This window comes from Ochotona princeps, chromosome 27, assembly GCF_030435755.1.
Source record: "Ochotona princeps isolate mOchPri1 chromosome 27, mOchPri1.hap1, whole genome shotgun sequence".
NCBI lineage: Eukaryota > Metazoa > Chordata > Mammalia > Lagomorpha > Ochotonidae > Ochotona > Ochotona princeps.
This window is the reverse complement of record NC_080858.1, coordinates 2,998,548-3,021,421: the sequence shown is the minus strand read 5'-3', so window position 1 is coordinate 3,021,421 and position 22,874 is coordinate 2,998,548. Positions and strand designations below refer to the sequence as shown.

Genomic DNA, 22,874 nt, shown 5'->3' with positions numbered 1-22,874 from the left:
TGGACAATAAGTAGCTGGACTCCATGCTTGGTATATGTTTGCAAGGAAAGAATCTTGATTGAATTTGAACTGTAATGCTGCATCAAGGTGGAGGAATCCACCGGGGGGAGGGGAGGGGGAGAGGTGGGGGGATTCCCAGAGCCTATGAAACTGTCACATAATGCAAAATAATTAATAAAAAAAAAGTATGGCTGTTTTAAATTTCATTATTTATTTGAAAGAATGGGGGCAAGTAGACACTTGCCTCTTATACTTACTGAAATAAACCAGTCCCCCAAAGACAAATGGTTTCCTTCCTGTTTGTTAGTTAATACAGAGTACAGAAGTGTAATATGACTGAAACTGACACCTTGAGATTTGATTAGTATTTATGACCCTCGTCTGTACTCTTGAGAAATAGTGGTTTTTCTACTTACTACTTGTGGAATTCTTTAATGGAGGATTAAACTTGTGGTTATAAACTCAAAGTATGCTGCAGTGAAAAGTTAAACAAAAATTATAAAGGAAGGAGGAGAAAGGGCGAGAGTGTGGCAGAAGGCTAGACAGGTTGGGAAATATCATTATGCTCTTAACTTTAAGTAAAATACAAGGAATGTATTCCAGTTAAATAAAACTTTAGAAAAAAGAGGAGAGTAAGAGAACAGAGAAAGATTTTCTATTAACCGATTTAATCTCCAAGTGCCTGCCACAGCATGGGCTAGGTCAGACCCAAGGCAGCTGTCAGATATGCATCCCCAGGTGTATGCGGATGGCAGGAACCTAGCTGTGCAGATTATCACTTGGTTACTTCCAGGGTTCACTAAGATGAAGTTAGAGCCCGCAGTTGAAGCGGCATTGAAATCAAGACCCCATGATATGGGCTACAGGAGTCCTCCAGCATCATCTTAATCTCTGCCAACATTTGCCTAGGGATGATATTTTAAACAATTTAACCATAATAGTAGCAGGAACTAACTTAATCACATGCCTTTAGCAAGTAGCAAAACAAAATGTGAAGCCTGGACTTTGCCACCCAACATCCCTCCCCACGACCTCCCCTGCCCTGGCGCTTCACCTTAAGTTCCCTAGTTTTGGTGTTTCTGCTATGTGAAGTAGGATTCGAGTTACAGCTTTCCCATGAGCCAAAATGAGTTATGAGCACATCATGGATTTGTCAAGAAACTTCTCTGTGCCTTTGTTTCTCATCTGTTGAATAGGATCACCGATTCCTACCTCCTGAAAGTCAGTGATAGTGTGCTTGGTGTAACACTTGGCATGCAGAACGTAGCACTGTTGTTGCCATCTGTGGATCCACTTGCAAAGTATTAATCAGAAAATGGATTCCCTACATATTAAGTGAATATTTCTCAAATTTGAAATCTAAGAATAGGATGGCTTTCTGTAGGTCCCTTAGTTTAGGGACCGCTATGCTGCTGGTTTGACCTAGGCACATAGAACGTACGTATCAATATGTAGCAATATTGCACAAATAAACATACTCATAACCCAGGCTCAGAAATGACTAATCAAATCCTCAAACAGCATCAAGTGCTCATATAGACAGTATGAAAAGTACAGGTTCACAAATACTTCTTTTCCACATATATTCTTTATACAATGTTAACATTGTTATGGGAAAATAGCTGAATAGTTCCTTTTGTCCTTGCCAGCAAAGTGACACAATCAGATAACAGAGCCGGCATTTCTCAGCATGCTCCTCTTTATTTTTCTCTAATTTAAATCTAGGCATCCCAGACTGCACGAGTCACTCTTTATGGACCTAAACTGCTCAAATAGTGGAAAATTACTTAATAAATCCTTCTCCAACTCTCTCCCCCATATCCGGCCACATGCGGTAACGCATGACTGCTGGCCTTGTCCGAATGCTTCTGTAAGCCAGTGACTCACCATAGCTCTATTACCACGAAGCCAAAGATCAGCAGTCTCCTTATGTACAAACTATCGCTGCAAGTTTGATCAGTTCCTTTACTGCACGAGTAGGTACCTTTTATGACTCGGCCAAAACTTTTCTCATGGCAATTACAAAGACAAATTAAGGATAAAAAGGAACACTCTAAGTAAATGTACTTTTAAACCAAAAACCTTAATTTTTTTCCAACAGTTTTGATAGGCTGGCAGGGGAAGAGTCTACAACAATGTTTGTGTGAGTGCACTTCAAGACACCAATGGGAAAAAATGGAAATTAAGTACAAGTGCAAAAACACTTGAAATCCCTGCAGTTTTTTGTAATTTTTTTCATAAACTTGAAGACTACTGGGTTCATGGGTTTTAGGGCTTTTTCTTTTACACCAAACTTCTATTTCAATTGCACTTTGCCAGAACTTTTTACCTACTCTTGCAAATTATCTCAAATCCATCAAAGCAAACTATCTCCATGGATTTTTCTTCCACTGAATCTCAGTGGAAGAAGATACACAGTACTTACTTCCACCTAACTTTCTAACTTAATAGCAACATTATTACTATGATACTCAAAATCACCATTACTTTTTCTATTACTTTAGGATATTGAGATGTGACATCTCATTTCTAGTCAAGTCAGGCTTAATTATTTGGATCCACTCTCACTGATAAGCAGTAAAGCTAAATTTAAAGCATCTTTCTTAGCAACTGAAAAGCTGGCAAAACAGTATCTGGCAAAAACTGACAGGACAAAAAAGAACCTCATGCGATAAAACCTGAGAGCTGCTTTTGTGGGCTCTGTGACCTGAACACATTTGGAAGTGACGTTTAGGAGAGGGTCAGACATCAGAGCCCTGCGTCTCTTGGAAGTTGAGAAGCTACTAGCAGACACACTCCCAAAAGTTTCCACTGGACATCAGTTAGAGTAAATGAGAAACAGTAGAGCCCTCATATACCCTTCCAGCCCAAGATTACATATGTATTTTTAAAGATTTTTTCTTTGTAGGACCCGGCGCTTGTGGTCTAGTAGCTGAAGTCCTCGCCTTGACCACGCTGGGATCCTGTATGGGTGCCGGTTCTAATCCCGGCAGCTCCACTTCCCATCCAGCTCCCTGCTTGTGGCCTGGGAAAGCAGTCGAGGACGGCCCAAAGCCTTGGGACCCTGCACCCGTGTGGAAGACCCAGAAGAGGTTCCAGGTTCCCGGCTTCGGATTGTCACGCACCGGCCATTGTGGCTCACTTGGGGAGTGAATCATCGGACGGAAGATCTTCCTCTCTGTCTCTCCTCCTCCTCTCTGCGTATCTGACTTTGTAATAAAAAATAAATCTTTAAAAAAGATTTTTTTCTTTGTAAAGGCAGATCTATACAGAGAGGAAAAATAGAAAGATCCTCCATCTGCTGATAAAGTGACAATGGCCGGAGCGGAGTTGATCCAAAGCCAGCAGTTAGGAGCTTTTTCTGTGTCCCCAGGCTTTGCGCCATCCTATAGTGCTTTCCCAGGCCACAAGCAGGGAGCTGGATGGGCAGTGGAACAGCAGACACGCAGTGGCACTCATGTGGGATCCTGGTGATTTCAAGGCAAGGATTTAGCTACTAGGTCACTGTGCTGGGTCCTTGGGATCATAGTTTAAGGGAATTAAATTCAAGTCCTGAGCATGAATGAGGGGGTGAGGGGGGCGCAGGTGAGTAGGGAAGAGCTAATCCTCTCCAGAGAGGTTTTCTGAGACCTCCACATTTATTGCTGTATATAAACTCGCAAAATAATCTGTGTAAAAGATTAGGTACGCCAGGAAAGAGGATATCAAGAGTGAGCAAAAGCAGAATCAGTACAAGTAGATCCACAAACTGCACATTTTGAAAAACAGTCACCATGGGAAATGTGATCAACATGGTCTTTAAAGCAATAAAATACAAGCAGATTTAGAAGCAGAAGCAAACATGGATTTGAAAATGATCTACTAGAACTTCTGGAAATGAAATCTTATACACACCAAGTATTACCAAGTCAATAGATTGAGTGATTTAGACATACTTGACACGGGCAAAGCAGGCAGGGAGGGACAGGGAGCTGAATGCTGCCAACACCCTAGCCATCGGCACTGCCATCTCCTCCAGGCTGTTTCCACATGGCCAAAGCCCCAGCACACCTGCTCTGCATCCTGCAGCTAAGCCTCACTTTGCATCAGGTACCAGGTGTCCTTTACCACCATACGGAGCTCACCACACATACTACAGCTACACTCCTTATCCTAGAAGGAAAATGTAACCCCAGCCAGGTGGGGAAATTGTCCCTTTTGAGACTGCCTGCACCCATGTCTGAGTGAGGACTGTCCCTTTGTCCTTCCGTTCATCTCTGTCTTTCCGTTGTGTTCTTACATGTAGAATGACAAAAGCCTGGAGTTAACTCTAGCTGGGGGGGTGGGGGGGAGGAGGTGGATGGGAGAGGGTAGGCTCTCCAACTACCTCCAGGGCTCTGGAGCCCTACAGTATCACCAGGAGGCTGCATTTCCCACAATTAGTAAACTTAGAGATCAAAGATGTTATAGAGCATGGAGGTGCAAGACTTGTCAAGAAACAAACAGAACTCCTGACATGACAGTTGGAAATGAATCCCAACCTGTTTAATCAGAGCTCTAGGACTTCCAGAAAGAAAATGAGCAGAGGTAGTCTGAGGTTTCTCTGGAGTACATCTCTGCACGTTTGTTTAATGCCAGTAATTTCCTCATGAAAATCAGATGTTCTTTTTGAAAACATTCACTGGAAAACTATTTTCAGTTACTTTAACTAAAAATGACAGCATTTTAAAATGCCAATCCTGAATCTTCATGTTGCCAAAGCAGTATATAAAAGCACTTATTTGTAAGTAATGACTGTTGGATTAGGAATATATTGAAAGCATTACTTCCTCATCCCTAGGCAAGCAGTGCAGTAGCCACCAAGAGGTGCTTTGAAACATTGGCTTTGAGCACATAGAAGGTATTTTGAAAAACATACAGGAATCCACTTCCTACAAATCACAAAGGGGGCTCTTCCTGCAGGTTTTCTTGTTTCAAATGATGTGCTCAGCTTTTGAGCATCAACATTAAGTACTTTCTCTTACAAGCATGAGTCCGTTTATTGAGATTTTACAAAGTTTGGATATTAAACAGGTGTTCTATTAGAAAGATGTAAAATGAGAATATTTTGGAGGATATACCAGTTGAGGTTCCGAAATAAGCAGTTTGGTGCCTAATGCAAGCACACTACTTCCTTCCTTTAAAAAAAATTCTTTATTTGAAAGGCAGACTCCCAGAGAAGGACAGATTTTCCATCAACTGGTTTATTCCCCAAACGGCTGTGATAGCCAGGGTTGAGCCCATCTGAACTCAGGGACTCAGGGACCCAGGGACTTGGATTAACTTTCGTGCTGCTTTCTCTGGCTATCCGTGGGAAGTTGAATCCAAAGTGGAGCGGCCACCCCCTTGAACCAGCAGCACCCATAGGGGCGGCCAGTGCAGCAGACTGACGATCAGCTGGTTATGCTTACCACACCTGCCCCTTTTTACAGTTTGCTTCTCCTTAAAGAGTAACTTGATTACTGGACATCTGAACTTAGTGTACTTGCAATGTGCTAAACATGGCTTGTATCATTCCTGTATAGACATTTTGCTTTAGAAACACGAAAAGATGCTGCATTGAATCTATCTTCTAATTCTGGTCATTACTGCCTCCTTTTCTAAGTGTGCAAAGGCTTTCAAAACATTTCTCCTTCTGGAAATTGGAACAACATTTTCCATTCTTCAGCCTCTTGGAAACGCTCCTGGAAATGCTATTTTTCCGAGGTTTCCCTAAGATTACCCACAGTGGCTCAGTAATTACAGCCATGCAAGCTCCATTCCCTGTCATATGGTTTAACCAGGCCAAGGTAGTTGAAATCAGCACAGCTGAGAGCTTTCTGGTGCCTTCCCCTGCTCTCTGGGTCGGAGACTCCTCATTACTCCCAGGCCCACGCCTTGGCAGAGACAGAAGCCTATGGAACCCACCACAGCTGTCAAAGGTCACGTCTAGGGTAGGTCTCCAGCAGCACCTGCCTAACCCAAGATTCCTGGGACAGCATCACTGAACAGTGCATGTTGTACCTGCATACTGAGTTATTTCTGAGAGCTGTCTTCTGAGATTACCAAAAGCACAGAGCTCACGCAGAGCTCACGCAGAGCTACGCCATGCCTTTGATACATTTACTTACTAATTAAAAGCATAAAAATGCTGGTGCCCTGTATTATTTGTTTGCTTTTTGCTTTATTTTGCTTTTAATTCCCCCTTGCCTAATAACATTGTGATGGCTTTAACACATCTCAATCCACAGCCAAGACATAGGAGAAACATAAGGTTACAGGCCAATGGAAATGAGAAATCTCAACCTTTGCGTATAGATTGGAATAGAAAGTGAGAGAGTTGTGTCTAGTTCCAATACTTCAACAATCCTGACCGCTAAGCTTTTGATACTGTTTTTCCACCAACATTGCTGACGTTAGACCCTGAAATCAGTTTCCACAAGTTTTAACAAAGTGCAACCCGTCAGAATATAAACACCACTTAAAGGACAAACACAGCATTTGGCACACAGAAACCACATGGAAGTATTTGTCAAATCGAATTTACATACTATACAAAGAAATCCTGGAATCTGAAAAGTCAGAGTGGATCATGGGCTTCAAGCGACCAGGGGAAAACACTTCTAGAATTAAACATTATTATGGGCACCGTAACTGTAGTAGGCAAAAAACAGTAAGAAAACAATCTTAACTCTTGTTAAAGAAGGATAAAGGGCCATCTTTGGTTTTGCCTACGTTAAAAAATCGACAAACAAAGCCTTTAGGAAGATGGCAACTTCACTGCGGTTGAAAGGGGATTAGACGCTGGGAAAACACACCAACAGGAATTAGGGTCTCTCTTGTTCCTTACCTTTTTCCAGTTGAATTTCCACGACACGCGGGAGGAATCGCCAGTCGCAGAAATGCTCAGCTGACCTCGGCGCGCAGAGGATGCTCTCCACACTCGGAGGATGCTCTCCACACTCGGAGCGGAAGTGTTCTTCGCGTTTTTCCTGTGTGACCGCTTTTAAAAGGGAGGGAATGGAGAAGCTAATAAAGCCGCCTGTTCCTTATTTCACATTCCTACAGTAGGTACCTCACTCCACCTGGAGTGTGTTGAGGGCCGAACAAGAGGCTGGTGGTCGGGTGCCTCCTATCTTAAAGGAATTAGAGCGGAGAGCTGCTGCTACTTAAGGTCCATTGAACACACGTTAGCTTAGAACATTTTCATATCTCCTACTACCCACGTTTGAGGTGGTGAGCAGGGAATTTTGTCTTTCTGATCATTATTTTCATTTTTTTTCCCCTTCCCTATCTGGGGAAGGGGAGAGGTAAGGAGAGAAGCCACACCCAGCCTCCCAAATACCTGTGCACCCTGGGATGGAGGACAGCCACCTGACACCACTCCAGGGTCCCAGGTGTGGGACAGTCTCTGAGGCCACTGCTCCAGAGGTCTCAGGAGTTAAACAGTTCTGAATTACTGATCTCGCCACTCCAAACACGATGAGATCTCTCCAGAACCCACTGGTTCACATAGTTCACGTTAGAGTCTATTTACCCAGATATTCACTGCCAACACTTGGCTGGGCTAGTTGATCAATTTCTTCTGTCCTCTGTCCTCTGTCCTCTGTCATGGTACCAGGTGTCCTCTGCAGACTCCAATAGACTGCCATATCCCCCATGTGCACCTGGATATACTGTCCACCGCTCCGTCTAGGCCACTGAGGAGGCCCAACTTTGACACATGCATTCCACGGTCAGACCATGGAACTTAAATTCTCCATGGTTGGGGTTCTAAGTCCAGCAATTCAGTTCAGAGGATCCCCAAAGAAACTTCATCTGAGGTGATCCCAGACCTGATTTTTGGATGTGCTTGCCAATACAGGGTCCAGCACAGTCTGTCACCTCGATCGGCTCATGCACATGCTGGTGGTTACAATTGTTGGGTCAGTTCTGTCTCCAGTCCTGTCTTCTACACAAACCAATGGGTGGTGCAGCCCAGCCCGATCCTGCCCACCACACATTGGACCCTCACACAAACCAGTGGGAGCTCAAGCCTAGTCTGAACGACCCCCAACAACCCCCAGCAGGCCATTCCCCGACCCTGGTTGTAGAGCTTGCCAGTATGTACAGCAGGCTAGACCAGCCTGTGCCATGTCCCATTAAGTGCTGTCAGCGGGCACTGAAGCCTCGTTCAACCCAACTAACCCGTCTATCCAGCCCACACAGGTGCTGGCTGGTGCCACTTTCTAGCCATGCCTGTCCCAGTTCTGCTTCTCATACTCATCATTTGGAGTATCAATCCAGGAAGGATAAGCCCAGTGTTTCCCTTCTGGGCCCACTTTCATTCCCACCTCTTGCACTCTGAGGTGGTTCTGTGTGGGGAGCGGCCGGCCTCGCATGGACGAGCGGCTTCAAAATGGCGCCTGGCTGAGTGTCAGGAGGCGGGACTAGTCCCCCCCCCCCCCCCGCCAGTGGGCAGGCAGGAAGTCACAAGGATAGGCTAATTCTCCCTCGCTGCGATTGCTGGCCTATCAGATAGCGCCCCGTGGACCACGGACAGAAGTGATTGGTGGAAGAACTAGCAGTCCGTTTTTGGCAATAAAGCCTTCCTTTTGGCTCGCGCTCTCTTTTGGCTCGTGACATTCTCTTGGGGGGATGGGGGAATACAGAAACGGGAAGAATTGGGAAGAAGGGTGGCGAAGAAGCGGGTAGGAAAGCTTAGACAGACGGGGACAGGAGCAGCGGAGCAAAGGTTTTAAAATGCAGCCGCTTTTGCCAGTTTTTCCCGGCCCTCCAAGAATATTCCTCATCATTTTAATGTCGCTGCAGGGCGGCGGCATTCTGGTGGCCCGTACAGGGAAAGAAAAACTTTCAGCTAGCGTAAAAAAGTGTACGGAAAAAAATTTTCAGCCTGCACTAGCATAGAAAAGCCTATAGAAAAAAATTTTCAGCCTGCGCTAGCATAGGACAAGCGGCTGAGACAGAAATTTTTCGGCCTACGCCAGCATAAGAAAAGTGGCAAAGAGAGACAGAAATTTTTCGGCCTGCGCTGACATAGGAAAAGCGGCAGAGGGTACCTACTTATGAGGTATCCCCAGCCTGTGCCAGCATAACTGTATTTTATTTTTGCCTAGGCAGTTAAATATAGCCCAGAGAGGCAGAAATACAGCCCAGAGAGGTGGAATATTGCCCGGAGAGGTGGAAATACAGCCCAGAGAGGCGGAAATACAGCCCAGAGAGGCGGAAATACAGCCCAGAGAGGCAGGAATACAGCCCAGAGAGGCGGGAATATTGCCCAGAGAGGCGGAAATACAGCCCAGAGAGGCAGGAATACAGCTCAGAGAGGCAGGAATACTGCCCAGAGAGGCGGGAATACAGCCCAGAGAGGCAGGAATACAGCCCAGAGAGGCGGGAATACAGCTCAGAGAGGCAGAAATACAGCCCAGAGAGGCGGAAATACAGCCCAGAGAGGCAGGAATACAGCCCAGAGAGGCGGGAATACAGCTCAGAGAGGCAGGAATACAGCCCAGAGAGGCGGAATATTGCCCAGAGAGGCGGAAATACAGCCCAGAGAGGCAGGAATACAGCCCTGAGAGGCGGGAATACAGCTCAGAGAGGCGGGAATACAGCCCAGAGAGGCTGAATTTGCCCAAAGGGGCGGGATTGCCCACAGTGGCAGGGCGGCTCAAGGGCACCTGAGCGACTGCAGTGGTGACCCCGCCTGGAGCAGGCATCTCGGCCTGCAGAGCCGGCACCACTGCTTCTTCTGAATCTCCTTCCTCGGCCGCTCAGGGTTTTATAGGATGAAAGCACCATGGAGGGTTTTTTTATATATATATATATTATTCAGTATGAAGCTTTTATTTTGATTTTTATAGCTGTTAGCTCAGTTAACTCTTTTTTTTTATTAATTATTTTGCATTATGTTACAGTTTCACAGGCTCTGGGAATCCCCCCCCACGCCCTTCCCCCCCCGTGGCTTCCTCCACCTTGATGCAGTATTACAGTTCAAATTCAATCAAGATTCTTTCCTTGCAAACATATACCAAGTATAGAGTCCAGCTACTTATTGTCCAGATGGGTTGAACAGTCTCTTTGGGAGACCATTTCTGGTCCGTTGTTAGAGCTGGCAGAATATCATCCCATTCAACCAAGAGTCCCGACATAACATCAACAGCAATTTGCAACATTATGGAATTGACATGGTTGTGAGTAACCAGTGTGTTACAAAAAAAAAAAAAAAAAAAAAAAGAAAGCAAGATCTTAACCACAACCTATGATTAGCCCAATGGCTATAAGGTACCATTCAGCTGTCTCGTGTCTATTTCATTTTAGTATTTAGCCATTTGTTGTGTTGAAGTATAATTTTGCTGATCTTGGCAGATTTTAGGGCAATCTAGACTGACTTGTAACTCTAACAAGACATTTGTCGACAATTAAGGTGCAGAACATTTTTTTGTTTGTTTGTTTTTTGGGGGGGTGTGCAGCGAAATCCCCAACACCATGGTGAGGAGTGACTAATCTGTGTGTCCCACCCAGCGAGGCATGAGCCAATCCACGCCAGCTCTTTCCTGTCAGATTCCAGGCTCTCCTTTTTGTTGTCTGTCTATTTTAGGTGTTTTTAGTTTGTACGATGGTTTGTTTTATAGGACGAAAGCACCATGGAGTTTTATGAGTCAATGTGTCTCATTGCTTTATTCCTTCAGTTGTTATTACAGTAACTTTCCTCTTTTTCTGGCTTTTTATGAAACAGACACTATATGAGGAAGTTCTTGCAAAACAGAAGCAAGAAGAAAAGCGAGATTTTAAATTATCTGATGCTTTGGCTGTAGAAGATGAGCAAGTTGTATCTGCTCCACGGAATGTGGTTGAAACTTCTAGTGTTAGGGAGGAATATCTATCGGAAAGAGGAAGTCGAGCCTCCCAAGTAGATTCTGACTCCGAGGAGGGAAATGATAGTGAAAAAGGGAATTTACAGGGGAGGAGCTGGTACGGCACTCTTCGAAGCCAGGAATAGTGCCGTCCGCCCCCCCACCCGCTTCTAACCCCATTGGGTCATGCTGCCACGGGGCATGTGCCTGCGGTGCCAATGCCCCACAGGGATGGAAGCAAACTATGTCTTCCTCCTCTGTTTCCAGTCCTAGAGGACCAAAATCAGCAGAGATATTATCAGCCTATAGATTTTAAGATGATGAAGGAGTTAAAGGAGGCGGTCATGCCCTATGGACCCCAAGCAGCTTTTACGAAAGCATTATTGGAGACCCTTGCCGCCCAAACTTTAACCCCTGATGATGGGATGAATTTGGCTCATGCCACCCTTTCTGGTGGTCAGTATTTAAATTGGAAGGTGGCATACCAAGAGTTTTGTTCAGACACTGCGTGGCGTAATGCTGCTGCAAATAAGTATCTTCAAATAAGTGCCACTGCCACTAAAGCATGGAAAATGCTTACAGGCACTGGGATCTACAGGGAAGCCTCTCCAAGGTTATTCAAGGAGCCAATGAGCCTTATGCTGATCTTGTAGCTAGACTCATTCAAACTGCCTCGAGAATTTTTGGGGAGGTGGAGTCAGCAATGCCTTTGGTAAAGCAGTTAGCGTATGAACAGGCTAATAAATGGTGCCAAGAGGCAATAAAGCTGTGGAAGCGTAGAAAAAAAATTAAAACTATGGTATACCCACAGAAAAGGGGGAATAGGGGATCAATATAGGTCCCCAAAGGACAAGCTAGTTATTATGTTTTTCAGGTGAGTATTAATATTAGTAATTCTGCTGTGCCATCACCCTGCATTGTATTGACTAATATTTTGCCACAGATAAAAACAGTACATGTAGAGACATAAGTATTCTTACAAACATCCTATGCAGAGTATAACCACAAATTCTTTTGAGGTGAGGCCTCCGTTTGTGCTGTGGGAGCAGCAATGTCCATGACTCTTGAAGGCCAGTTGCAGAATTGATTCTATTTGTATTCAGGTATTGATACTTTTGAGAGCTCGGTAGCAGTGGTTAATTGCATTGCTTTTCTCTTAGGCCCACTCCTGTGGGCCAGGACACAGGACCAGTTTAACCAACATGTTTGGACTGGCTTGCTAACCATGAACTGATGAGTGGACTTGATTTCAGAACAGGTGGACATGTTTTCTGAGGTCCTCTCAGTTTCCAATTTGCAGCTAATCTATTTAGAAGCCTTTCAGTTTATTTGAATGGGACTTGAGATGTTTTGTTTGATAATTTATATGCTGGAGAAGCTTTTCGGTTTATTTGTATGGGATTTGGATGTTCAGTTTGATAATTCACATGCTGGCTGCGTGGAAAAATTGTAACCATCTATGCCACCCGGGTTGAGGTGGCTACTGTGAAACAGTGGTTTTGTTACGGGTACAATCTGTGGTCCGCAGGGTTAGACATTGGCTTGGGTTTTTATCCCTTGGAGGGTTATTGTGCCTTGTGATCTTCCTGCTTGTCTGGTTTATTTGCCTGAGACATGGGCAAGATCACGCCATTATGTGACAGGCCCTGATGGCCCTGGGAGCAGGGGCCTCCCCCCAGGTATAGTTAAGCATGCTAGACCGGTAGTTAAAGACGGGTAAGACCTGCGGGGGACACCTACCAACCTAAGACAGGGTGTAGAGCTGGAAGCTCTGCTACCCAATGACGGGTAAGGAGGTAGTCCTGCTGCTGGCTACCTCAGACAGGCACGGCCTCACTTAAATAAAAAGGGGGGGGAGATGTGGGGAGCGGCCGACCCCACATGGATGAGGGGCTTCAAGATGGCGCCTGGCCGAAATCCAGGAGGTGGGACTTGTAAGTGGAGTACTCATACCGACCTCAAAGCATGGTAGCAAGATGGGTGCCTGTGGTTTTGGGCCTTGTGTCCCATGAGGGGCTTTGTGGCTGGCCTGCTAGCTGCTTGCTGGTGGACAACTTGGCCTTGAGAGTGTGAAGACCCGGAGCAGGGGAGACAGACCTCCCCAGAGTTTCTGTAGGTTCTGCCCTTAACGCTGTTCTCCCAGCAAGGCTGCTGCCTCTTGGCATCAGGTGTGGAGACTGCAGAGGCAGCTAGGGCAAGGAGTCCCTGAGGAGGTGTGCGTTGTGGGGAGAGGGGGTGAGTTCTCACCACGGGGCCCTCCCAGGGCTCCATCCTACAAATCGGAATGGTCCCCAAGGATACCACGCCAGACAGTTACGTGTACTGCAGTGGGGCCAAGTGGTCCCCAGGGCTCCCGTGCCCTGCCGCTGCTCTTCTGCCAGCTGCCGCAATCCCAGGCAGCAGGTGGCTTTGCCTTACGAGTGTGTAAGTTGGGGCTTTTGGTGGACATCACACACAGCCACGCTTATGGCTCTCTTGACGATAGAACCCCTTCCTCCTCCAACACAGCGGAAGTGGAGTTGAAACTTTTCTGGGCAGCAGCTGGGGTGATGGGGTGCCCTTCTCCAGCAGCTCACGTGAGGGACGCTCAGTGGTACGTGGTGCTCCACTCTGTTCCTCAGCCGGCAGCTGGGACACCCAGGACTCAGTGGACACCTTGGGGACAGATGGCGTTCCTCCGCCCGAGGGGTTCTGGGAGGCCACTTTGTGGGGTGCTCCTTTCTTGTTCCAAACTGAGGGCTGGAGGCCATGCGGGGAGCTGACCTCACAGAACATCTCGGAGAGGATCGCCAGGCTGAGGCCGGCATGGCGGGCGAAACAGGAAGGTTAGACAAGGGTGGGGGTCCCATGGAAGCAGGCACACAGGGCCAGCAGCAGCAGGGCGAGTGAGGCCGAGGTGTCCGCCGTGCCGCCACAGTCCTGGGCGTTCTCCTGCAATTGGAACAGAGTGGGGAGGAACGCTGTGAGCAGGAAGGGACTAGCCCGAGCTGGGGCAGGGAGGATGTGCAGGAGCAGGAGCTGTGGCTGCTCCTAGCTTGTCTTGGGGACCGAGGGCGGGGGGTGCAGAAGGAGCAGCAGCCTGGGGCGGGGTGGGGGTTGCCACCGTGGGCGAGGCACGCAGTCATCCTGCGATGTCACCCTGCTAACTGTCCACACTTGGGTTTCCTCCCATTTTTGCTCAGAGTGAAGCTAAGTGTGGTGCCAATGAAGACCCCTTTCCCCCAGCTGGGAACCCTCTGCTCGAGGAAGTGGGGTGTGTGCTGGAGCCAGCCTCAGCTCCCGGATGGCTTGCTGTGACACGGAGCCTGGATGTGGGTTTGCTGCCTTGTTCACAGCAGCCCAGCCTCCTGTAATTCCATCCACCCTTGTCCCTGCCTGGAATCTGCCCATCAAGTCCTAGGCCCATAGGAAACACCCCTACACTTGAGACAGTGTAAGGGCAGGGCCTGGCACTCTGGCAGTCCAGCCACGGTGTTTGTTTTGGGGGACCTTCACCAAGGAGGTTCGGTTGTGTGGGTGTGCATGATCGACAGTATCACGGGCTGTGGGGACCGCCTCCATGTCCACCCCCCACTTCCTTATCCCCAAAAGTCCCAGGCCTCCAGTCCTGCCTTGGACTTCCTGGTGGTCAGCGCCATCCTGAGGCCACCTGGAGGCCCAGGCACCGGTCATCTCAGGGACATAGACCGCACCTCAGAGGGGGCTCAGACACACGCTTCTGTCCGGAACTAGGGACGGAAGCTGCTCTGGTCACCAGGGAGCTGCCAAGGTCTCAGGAGCTCAGACACCTGTACTGATCAGCGCATCTTCGCTTCCTGCACACCCCCGCCCCCACGCACAGGTATGGGGTGGCTCCCACTGCCAGGCACGGCGCCCCTCGCCCCAGCGCGTCACCTCCGCGTGGAACGCATGGCAGGAGTCCGGTCTGCGCCGGGGCTTCTGGGAGCGCATCCTGTGGCACTTGACCGATGCGTTATGTGGCAAGCCCGCTGTTAAGGTTAACATCGTGTACCATTTGGGAGACCCTGGAGGACCAGAGGCGGCATCCAGAGTGGAGAGAGGGGCTGGAGAACACACACAGATGTCCTAGCACCTCTCCCCTGCCCCAGCCCTGTGACACTGTGCCACCCCAGCTCGTCCTGAGGGGCCGGAAGGAAGGATATATTTCACTTCTGTGGCCTCCTGCAGGACAGGTGGGAAGCTGCTGCAGTCACAGGTGGGGTCTGTCACCAGCAGGAGAAGGTTACTGTTGGGGATCTGCTGTATCACGAAGACCCTGCGGCAAGGACGAGGGAGGGTGCTCATGGGGGAGAGGCTCCTGAGGCCGAGGGAAAGCGCTGGCGGGCCTGCCTAGCCCGGGAGCCATGGGGGCAAATGACGCTCTCCTCCTACTGGCCTCCTAGGGCCCCAGCTCTTGCAGCTAGCACGCTCCTTTGCTGGCAGATTTGGAGGTGAGCACCGCTCACCTTCGGAGCAGCATTCGCAGGGAGAGGGCAGGCAGGCAGTGGGACTGCCCACCCCCTTCCATCCCCTGAGGGATAGGCGGCCATCCTCTGTGAGGGAGGACGCAGTGCCAGCGTTGGCCACAAGGTGGAACTGTGCCCCTGCACACGGCTCAGGAACCTGGGACCAAGTCAGTGCCAGAGGCAGCGATGACGCAGCAGCCTGGGGTCCCGTGACTTCACACACACACACACACACACACACACACACACACACACACACAGTCACACACCTTGCACATAAGGTTGTCTTCACAAAGCCCCTAGAAAACGTGTGGTAAGTAAAAACTGTTTAGGGGTTTCAGAGTGTCAAAACCCAAATCAGCACATTTGTTTTTAAATTTGAGAGCAAATTAAAGAGCGTCCACCCAAAGCCTGCAATGGCTGACCAAGGATTGCAAGGCAGGCCTCCCACGTGGCTGACATCCCTGCCATTTCCCGGGGTCTATGTGGAGCAGGAAGCCAGGGTTGGAGCGGAGACCAGGCACTCTGCCCCCCGGGGTGCAGACGTTGTAATGATCTCCGAGCCTTTTACCACGTTTTCCAGCTTTTTAAAGCGCCTGACAAGGGACATCACGATGGCTCAGTTGGCTAATCTTCAACCTCCAAGAACCCCTTGAGCACCACTTTGTGTCCCTGCTCCACTGCCCATTCAGCTCCCTGTGTATAGCCAGGAAAGCAGTGAGAGACAGCCCAAAGTCTTAGAACCCTGCACCCATGTGAGAGAAGCGGCCCCTGGCTTCGGATTAGCTCAGCTCTGCCATTGTGGCCATTTGGGCAGTGAACCAATGGATGACGCTCTTTCTGTCTCTCCTCTCTGTAAATATGACTTTCCAATAAAAATAAGTAAATAAATAAATAAAGCGCCCGATGCCCACGTTTACAGCATCACATGTGGCGGGTCCTGCTTCTGTTTCGGCCCAGGACTGCTCTCAAACTCGAGTCTGCCTGTGCTTGTCTTCAGTCCAACCACCAGTCTCTCACGAGGCGGCAGGTTCAAGTTCCTCCTGCAGCCCCACCTCCCCAGGAGCCCGCTGCTGGCCAGCACAGGGCAGGAGTTGGGGATAGCGAGCTGGCTAGTGCCAGGGCTGAAGGGGGCTCCCAGGTTGCAGTGGCCACCGCCTCTGCCCACACTCAGGCCCCAGCCTTGGTCCTCACCTGTTTCCTCCCACCAAGGAAGCGGCCTCTCACCTAGAAGCAAGCCAGCTTCCCCCTCTCTGCACCCCCAAGGGTTACGAAGTCCAGCCAGTGGGGAGCAGGGGCAGTCCCTCAGCCGGGCTGGGTCTGGCTGCCCCAGGGTCTTACTTCTGGCAGGCGCCACACTCGATGATCCCGTTGGCTTCCTGGATGGCATCTTGGTGCACAAACACTGGGTACTCGGTGTCACAGGGCTGTAGCACATCGTGTTTCTTGTGCTTGTGAGCTGCGGGCAGGCAGGTGGGTGCAGGCGTGAGAAAGGGTGCCGCCTAGCTGCAGGGAGTGTAGAAGTGGGCCCTGGTACAGGCACGTGGCTTCCTGGGTCTCCAGTTCTTGGGGTGTGGGGGGACACTCGCCCCTTTGGGAGCGGGTCCTCAGGGGCAGCCGTGGCCAGCAGGTGCACCCTTCTTCCCTCCCTGCTAAGAGTCTGAGAGGAGAGCCAAGGGATGACTGATGGCTGCCGGGCAAAGCCAGTGCCCACACACACTCCCCAACCCCCACCCCTGAAACACCTGGGGACACGTGGGGCACCCTGAGGTGGAACCCTGAGTTAGGACGGACAAGAGGCAGGCCCCTGGGAAGCTACAATCTGAGAAGAGAGGAAGGTTCCAGAACCCTGTGGAAAAGTGACACTTGGGGGGTGGGACACTTAGTGAACACAAAGCAGCCTGAAGGGGTCCCCCGGTCACAAGGGGGCAACAGCGAGTTTCTCCATTTTGGAGAGCAGGTGTCCTGGACCTCTAGGGGTGTGGTCTGTTTGCTTCCTGTGGGGGCTTTGCCACTGGGGGTCTCTGGTAAGGGCGTCATCCCCAGACCTTGCCGGAGACCACCCCTGCCTGCAAGTTCAAGCCCAGCTGAGGGGGCTGCTGGGCACCCCAGGGCTGGAGCTGCCACTGTCTTGGATCCCCAGAGGGTGACCCAGTGTGTGTGCTGAGCCCAGCCTACTTGTCCTCCGCATGCTCTTGCACGGAAGCTGCAGGACTGGACGTGTGTAGGATGAGATTCTGAGCTCCCAGCCCTTCTGGGGCTCATTCCTGGGATGCAGCGTTGAGGGCTGGCATTGTGCAGCCCCCAATGCTCTGCACCTCCAAGCCACCCTGTCCAGCCAGGATGGCCTCAGCTGATGCTACTCACAGTAATGGAAGACAGCTTTGGCTGCTCAGGGCAAGCCCAGCACAGAGCGGGAATGGCACAGAAAGGGCATGATGTCACACGAGGGCAGGATGTCACAGGGTGGTGATGATGTCACACAGTAGAGGCATGCCAAGGTGATGTGATGTCACACACAGAGAGATGAGGGAGCCAGGAGTGGACAGAAAGCATGGGAAACGGTCCAGCAAGATGAGAGGTGAGCAGTAAACCACACCAGAGTCCCAAATCCCACAGCCACCCTGAGGGCCAGTCACGGGCACCCGAGGGGCCAGTCAAGGCCACCCCCCATGGGACAGTCATGCCCACCTGAGGGGCCAGTCAAGGCCACCCTGAGGGACAGTCATGCCCACCTGAGGGGCCAGTCAAGGCCACCCTGAGGGACAGTCATGCCCACCTGAGGGGCCAGTCAAGGCCACCCTGAGGGACAGTCATGGCGACCTTAGGGGTCCAGTCATGGCCACTCCAGGAGACAGTCATGGCCACCCGAGGGGACAGTCAAGGCCACCCTGAGGGCCAGTCATGGCCACCCGAGGGGACAGTCATGCCCACCCGAGGGGACAGTCAAGGCCGGCCTGAGGGGACAGTCATGGGCACCCGAGGGGCCAGTCATGCCCACCCTTAGGGAACAGTCATGCCCACCCTTAGGGGACAGTCAAGGCCAGCCTGAGGGGACAGTTTTGAATGAGCTGACAGAAAAGCAGCTGTAGCCGACTCACCCTCGGTCCCTTGCTCGTGCCAGGAGCCCCAGGTACTCCACTCAAGCAGGAACCTGTGGGACACAGAACTGGATCTTGGGGAGCCCCGTGTCCTCCCCCACCCCAGTAACCCTCAGCCCTGCTTGAAGCTCTGGGCTGAGTGGGTAGGAGCACCCCCTGACGTGCTCACCCCAGCCCTGGGCCACACAGGCATGGCCCCTTGCCCACAGCCCACCCACTCACACACAGAGTTGCTGCAGCAGCCACCGGGACGCCGTCAGGAAGGCTGTGAGTGGCTGTAGAGCAAACAGAGCAGTTGTTGACCCCTGGCCGGGGTGGGTAGGGCTGCTGTGAGGAGCTCCCCACCCCTACTGAGGCCATACCCCCCAACCCAACCAGCTAGGGAGAGCCACTTTGCTTCTTGGGTGGGGTGAGACCGCAGGGAACGGGTGACCCCCTCTGGGGACTTGAGGGACCATGTGAAGTGAGCCTGGACATGGCCCGTCTCTGGCTCAGTGACCTCCTTTGGTCCCTGCCCGAGGACAGGGCCTGCGGGGCTCCAGGATGGTCTGGGCTGAGTGTGAGCTGCACGGGCCGGGGGAGTCGGGTGCAGGGGTGGAAGGGTAAGGGGGAAAAACAAGGTGCCAAGATCCAGTGAGGCTAGGCATGCAGGGCAGAGGCGGGGGAGACACTCACGCTGGCCAGGGGCTGGGTCCCACTGTGGTGATGGCTTGCAGGCTTGCACATGGCCTGGTAGTCGTACATGGTTACTCTGAAAGCCAGAGACACGCGTGAAAACCTTGAGGCCAGCCCTGTACCTGCTGCTGCTGCCTCCGGGAGCTTGCCTGGCTGTGTGTGTGTGTGTGTGTGTGACTGGGGGCCGGGGTTTGGACCCCTAGACCTTAAGGCTGCCAAGAAGGCATCTCAGGCTAAAAACTATCATTTCAGTACTTCGTGCAGTTGGTAGGACAGGAGACAAGAAGGACTGTCTGGTTTTTCCTGAGCTGGGGCGGGGGTGGATGGCCGGGGCTGGGTCCCCTCCCAGGGATGTCCACGTGACTTGGTGACCCCTCCCCGCCACCAGCTTGTCCCCCAGCTCTGGAAAGGTTTGCTTTCGGTGTGGGTTCCTGCGGCCAGGATCTAAGAGCTGTCTGGAGCATTTAGCATCCGCCTTTGCTGCGTGTCCTACTTACCGGATGAACACCCCCATGCTGACTAGCTGGCTCAGAAGGGCGCCGTCCACCTCTCCCAGGAACCTCCCCGTCTGCGGGGGTGGGAGGAGAGAGGCGGCTGAGAGCAGGGAAGACCTGGGGCGGGCCCTTCCCCATGTCCCCCCACCCGCCCGTCCCCCTCCTCCCGGCCCACCTGCTGCCCCGCCCTGCTGTAGCCCCTTAGTTGGCTGTCAGCTCCATGTGGAGGGCGGTTCCGGTTTTAGAATAAGTCAGCATGGACAAGAAGTTTCTGGAAAGTTGACTTGGTGCGTGTGTGTGCATGTGTATATGTGTGAATGCATCTGTGTATGCGTACCTGTGTATATGTGTGTGCGTGTGTGTGTGTGCAAGCGCGTGCCCATGCAAGCACAGGACCAGCTGTCAAATGCCTTTGCTTCTGCCGGTTGCGGCCGAAAGCTGTCCTGGGCGTTGCCTGTCTCACCCTCGAGCACCATCCAGTGGCCAGGGAACTGGCTGGCACCCCCACCCCACACCGTGTTCCCGCCTGCGAGACCACAGTACTGCTGATAGGTTCTCCACTGCAGGGAACACTGCCTGGGGACCAGGACTGTGGGGACAGCAGAGAGGTGGAGGTTCAGAGCTCAGTCGAGCTGCACCTGGGCTGGAAGAGGGGCAGCAAAGAGCAGAGCCGAGCTGGGGCAGACCAGCGAAGGCGAAGGTTGCCTGGCACGGGAGCTAAGGCTGGAAGGCCAGCTGACCTGCAGGAGGGCCCTGCGGCATGGGCGGAGCTCTGTGCCCACCAGGGGCCCGGAGGGAGGCATAGGGGCATGTGGGGTGATGTGAAGTGGGGTAGGTGGGTGAGGCCGGGAGGACCCCAGATGTGCTGGCAGCAGCTGGAGCAGGGCTCCTTTCCGTGAGAGATGCTGCTGCCTCCTGGCGAGGCATGGCTTCTATGGTGTCCTAACATGGTAAAGGAGGTCCACCTGCTACTCCGGGGTGACGTCCCTTTCCATAGTCCCTGCAGCTGACAGTATTTCCTGTTGGGAAGCCACTCCTGAAATTAGAATGTCAGGATACGATTCACAAAAAACGTCTGGCCACACCGTCCCCTCAGGGTCAGCACTGTGGCGGGGTGGCTCAGCCACAGCCTGTCAGAGCGGGAATCCCATATGGGCACCGGTTTGTGTCAGGGCAGCTCCACCTGCAACCCAGCTCTCTGCTAATGGGCCTGGGAAAGCAGAGGAAGGTGGCCCAATTACAGGGCCCCTGCCCCCCAGAGGGAGACCCTGACGGAGCTCCAGGCTCCTGGCTTTGGCCTGGCCCAGCCCCGGCTGCTGCGGCCATTTGGGGAGTGAAGCAGTGGAAGGAAAATCTTTCCCTCCCTCTCTCCTGTCACTCAGCCTTTCAAGTAATTTAAAAATCTTAGGGTCCTTTACCCCAGACACAGGAAAAAAACAATGCGGAAATAATAGTCTTAACCACTTTCCTGTAGTCCTTGAACCTTTGTGCCCTAATTTACTATGTAAAGATTGTCAAAAATAAAGAATAAAAGTGAGAAAAAAAAAAATCTTAGGACACACAGGCTATTAAAAAAAAAAGGTTGCCTCAGAAATGAACAGGTAATAACATTTTAACGCAAGCCAAGCAGGGCTGGTAGACGGAGGGCTCCTCAGGCTCGCTGCTTGCCTGGACTGGCCAGCTAGACACTCTTCTGACACCTCTCAGACAGCGCACAGTAGGGCAGCCTGGCCAGGTGGACACGGCCCTGACGTGTCTCCATGAAGAAAAGGGGACCCACTGTTCTGTCCTGGAGGCTTGACAGGATTCACGACAGAGGGCAGAGGCCAGAGCAGGTGCCAGCAGGAAGGCGTGTGTGAGCAAACAGGAGGCTCGGAGGGGTGGGATGCTGAGACGGCTCCCTCCCAGCGGCATCTCAGCACCCCACCCCTCCATGCCTGTTTGCTGGGGGAAATGCGTGAGGGGAGGAAGGAATGGATGGAGGCGAGGCTCCTCAGCAGGTCGGGCCAGGTGCTCACAGCACTGTTTCACTCCTTCCTAACTCGAGGGTAGGGGAGAGACTTCCAAACGTCCACAATAGTAATGGGTTCCTCTACAAGACTACATTTCCCAGAAGCTCTTGCGACGCGGCCGGCCAATGAACTGTTTAGAACAAGGCCATCGGGCGGGACTTCCGGAGTGTGTCTAAGGAAAGGGTCCGTCGTGGCTGATGTCGGCTGTCTTCATTTGTTTGAGTGTGAGTGTGAGTGTGTGTGTGTGTGTGTGTGTGTGTGTGTAGGCCACCGTGCTGGGCACTGTATTCCAGGGGAGAGTTTGGGGCAGGGCGTCGAGTGCCGTTTCTGAGCCTGCGCAGCCAAGGGGCGGACACTGCCTGTGGACTCTTGTCAGAGGGCCCCCGAGACCCCCACCTCCTGCCCTGCCCCTGCTGGCCTGGAGCTGGGAGGGAGATGACATTCCTGCCTGCTGGGCTGGGCAGGGTGGGAGGCGGCTGCTGCCCACGTGTCCCGTCCCCAGGATGGAGCAAATGTCACACAGCCTCCTGCCTGGGGACAGCCACACTTCCTTCTCTAAAAAGAGGGGCAGGAAGCAGCAGGCGTGATGTCCCTTCTAGGATGTTTCCTTTCATCCCTTACCTGCCCCTATTAGAGACCCTTGATTGCACTTGTGTTTGGGGAGTGTCGGCACGCTGGGGTGGGAGGGCAGGCGTCTTTGGGTGGGCCTGGTACCCCTGTTCTAGGTGGCAGAATCTGGGGGGATGGGGTGGATGCCACTCCCGTCTGAGCTCGGCTGCTAGGTGCTGCAGGCCAGCTGGGGACTCCACTCTCCCTACCCCTCACCAGGATAAATGCAAGAAACCATCCCTGTCTTTACTCTCGCTGCCAACCTGGGCAGCTAGGGGCAACAGTCCTTTTCAGACCGTCCTCAGGAATGACACGCTCTGGTCCCTCCCCCTGCCAGTGCCCTGACTGCAGTTCCTGGGGGGGACCTAAACCCCATGTAGGCCAGGCCATGGACCCAGCCAGCATCAACCTGTGTTCCCACTGCTCCATCCCTGCCCCAGGGTACCAGGCTTGGTCTCCCCTGGCCACCCTTATTTCCCAGAGGAGAAAACTCAGGTAGGGATTGTGGCTGGCATGTGCCAATCATATGCCCAGTTACTGGCAAAGTTCACCCCGAGGCCGGCATCCCTCCTGTTAGGATGCAGGTCTAAGGCAGGGGACTTAGTGGGAGAATTCAGGTGAATATACCCAGGTTCCCGAAGGCTGCAGCGCTGGCTTGATTCCTGGT

General features: G+C 51.7%; 1 protein-coding gene across 1 annotated transcript in view; it reads right to left on the bottom strand.

Annotated features, from left to right (window-relative positions):
* Positions 1-13,262: 13,262 nt before the first annotated feature.
* Positions 13,263-22,874, bottom strand: part of CACNA2D4 (calcium voltage-gated channel auxiliary subunit alpha2delta 4) — a 68,399-nt gene continuing 58,787 nt past the window's right edge. Inside the window, exons 29-37 of the mRNA XM_036497315.2 lie at positions 19,590-19,660; positions 19,093-19,168; positions 18,640-18,692; positions 18,418-18,470; positions 17,684-17,704; positions 16,658-16,775; positions 15,014-15,126; positions 14,745-14,827; positions 13,263-13,781 (exon numbers count right to left, since the gene is read on the bottom strand). Coding sequence (XP_036353208.2) covers positions 13,677-13,781; positions 14,745-14,827; positions 15,014-15,126; positions 16,658-16,775; positions 17,684-17,704; positions 18,418-18,470; positions 18,640-18,692; positions 19,093-19,168; positions 19,590-19,660 — 693 coding nt within the window. The 3' untranslated portion in view covers positions 13,263-13,676. The remainder of the gene's footprint in view (positions 13,782-14,744; positions 14,828-15,013; positions 15,127-16,657; positions 16,776-17,683; positions 17,705-18,417; positions 18,471-18,639; positions 18,693-19,092; positions 19,169-19,589; positions 19,661-22,874) is intronic.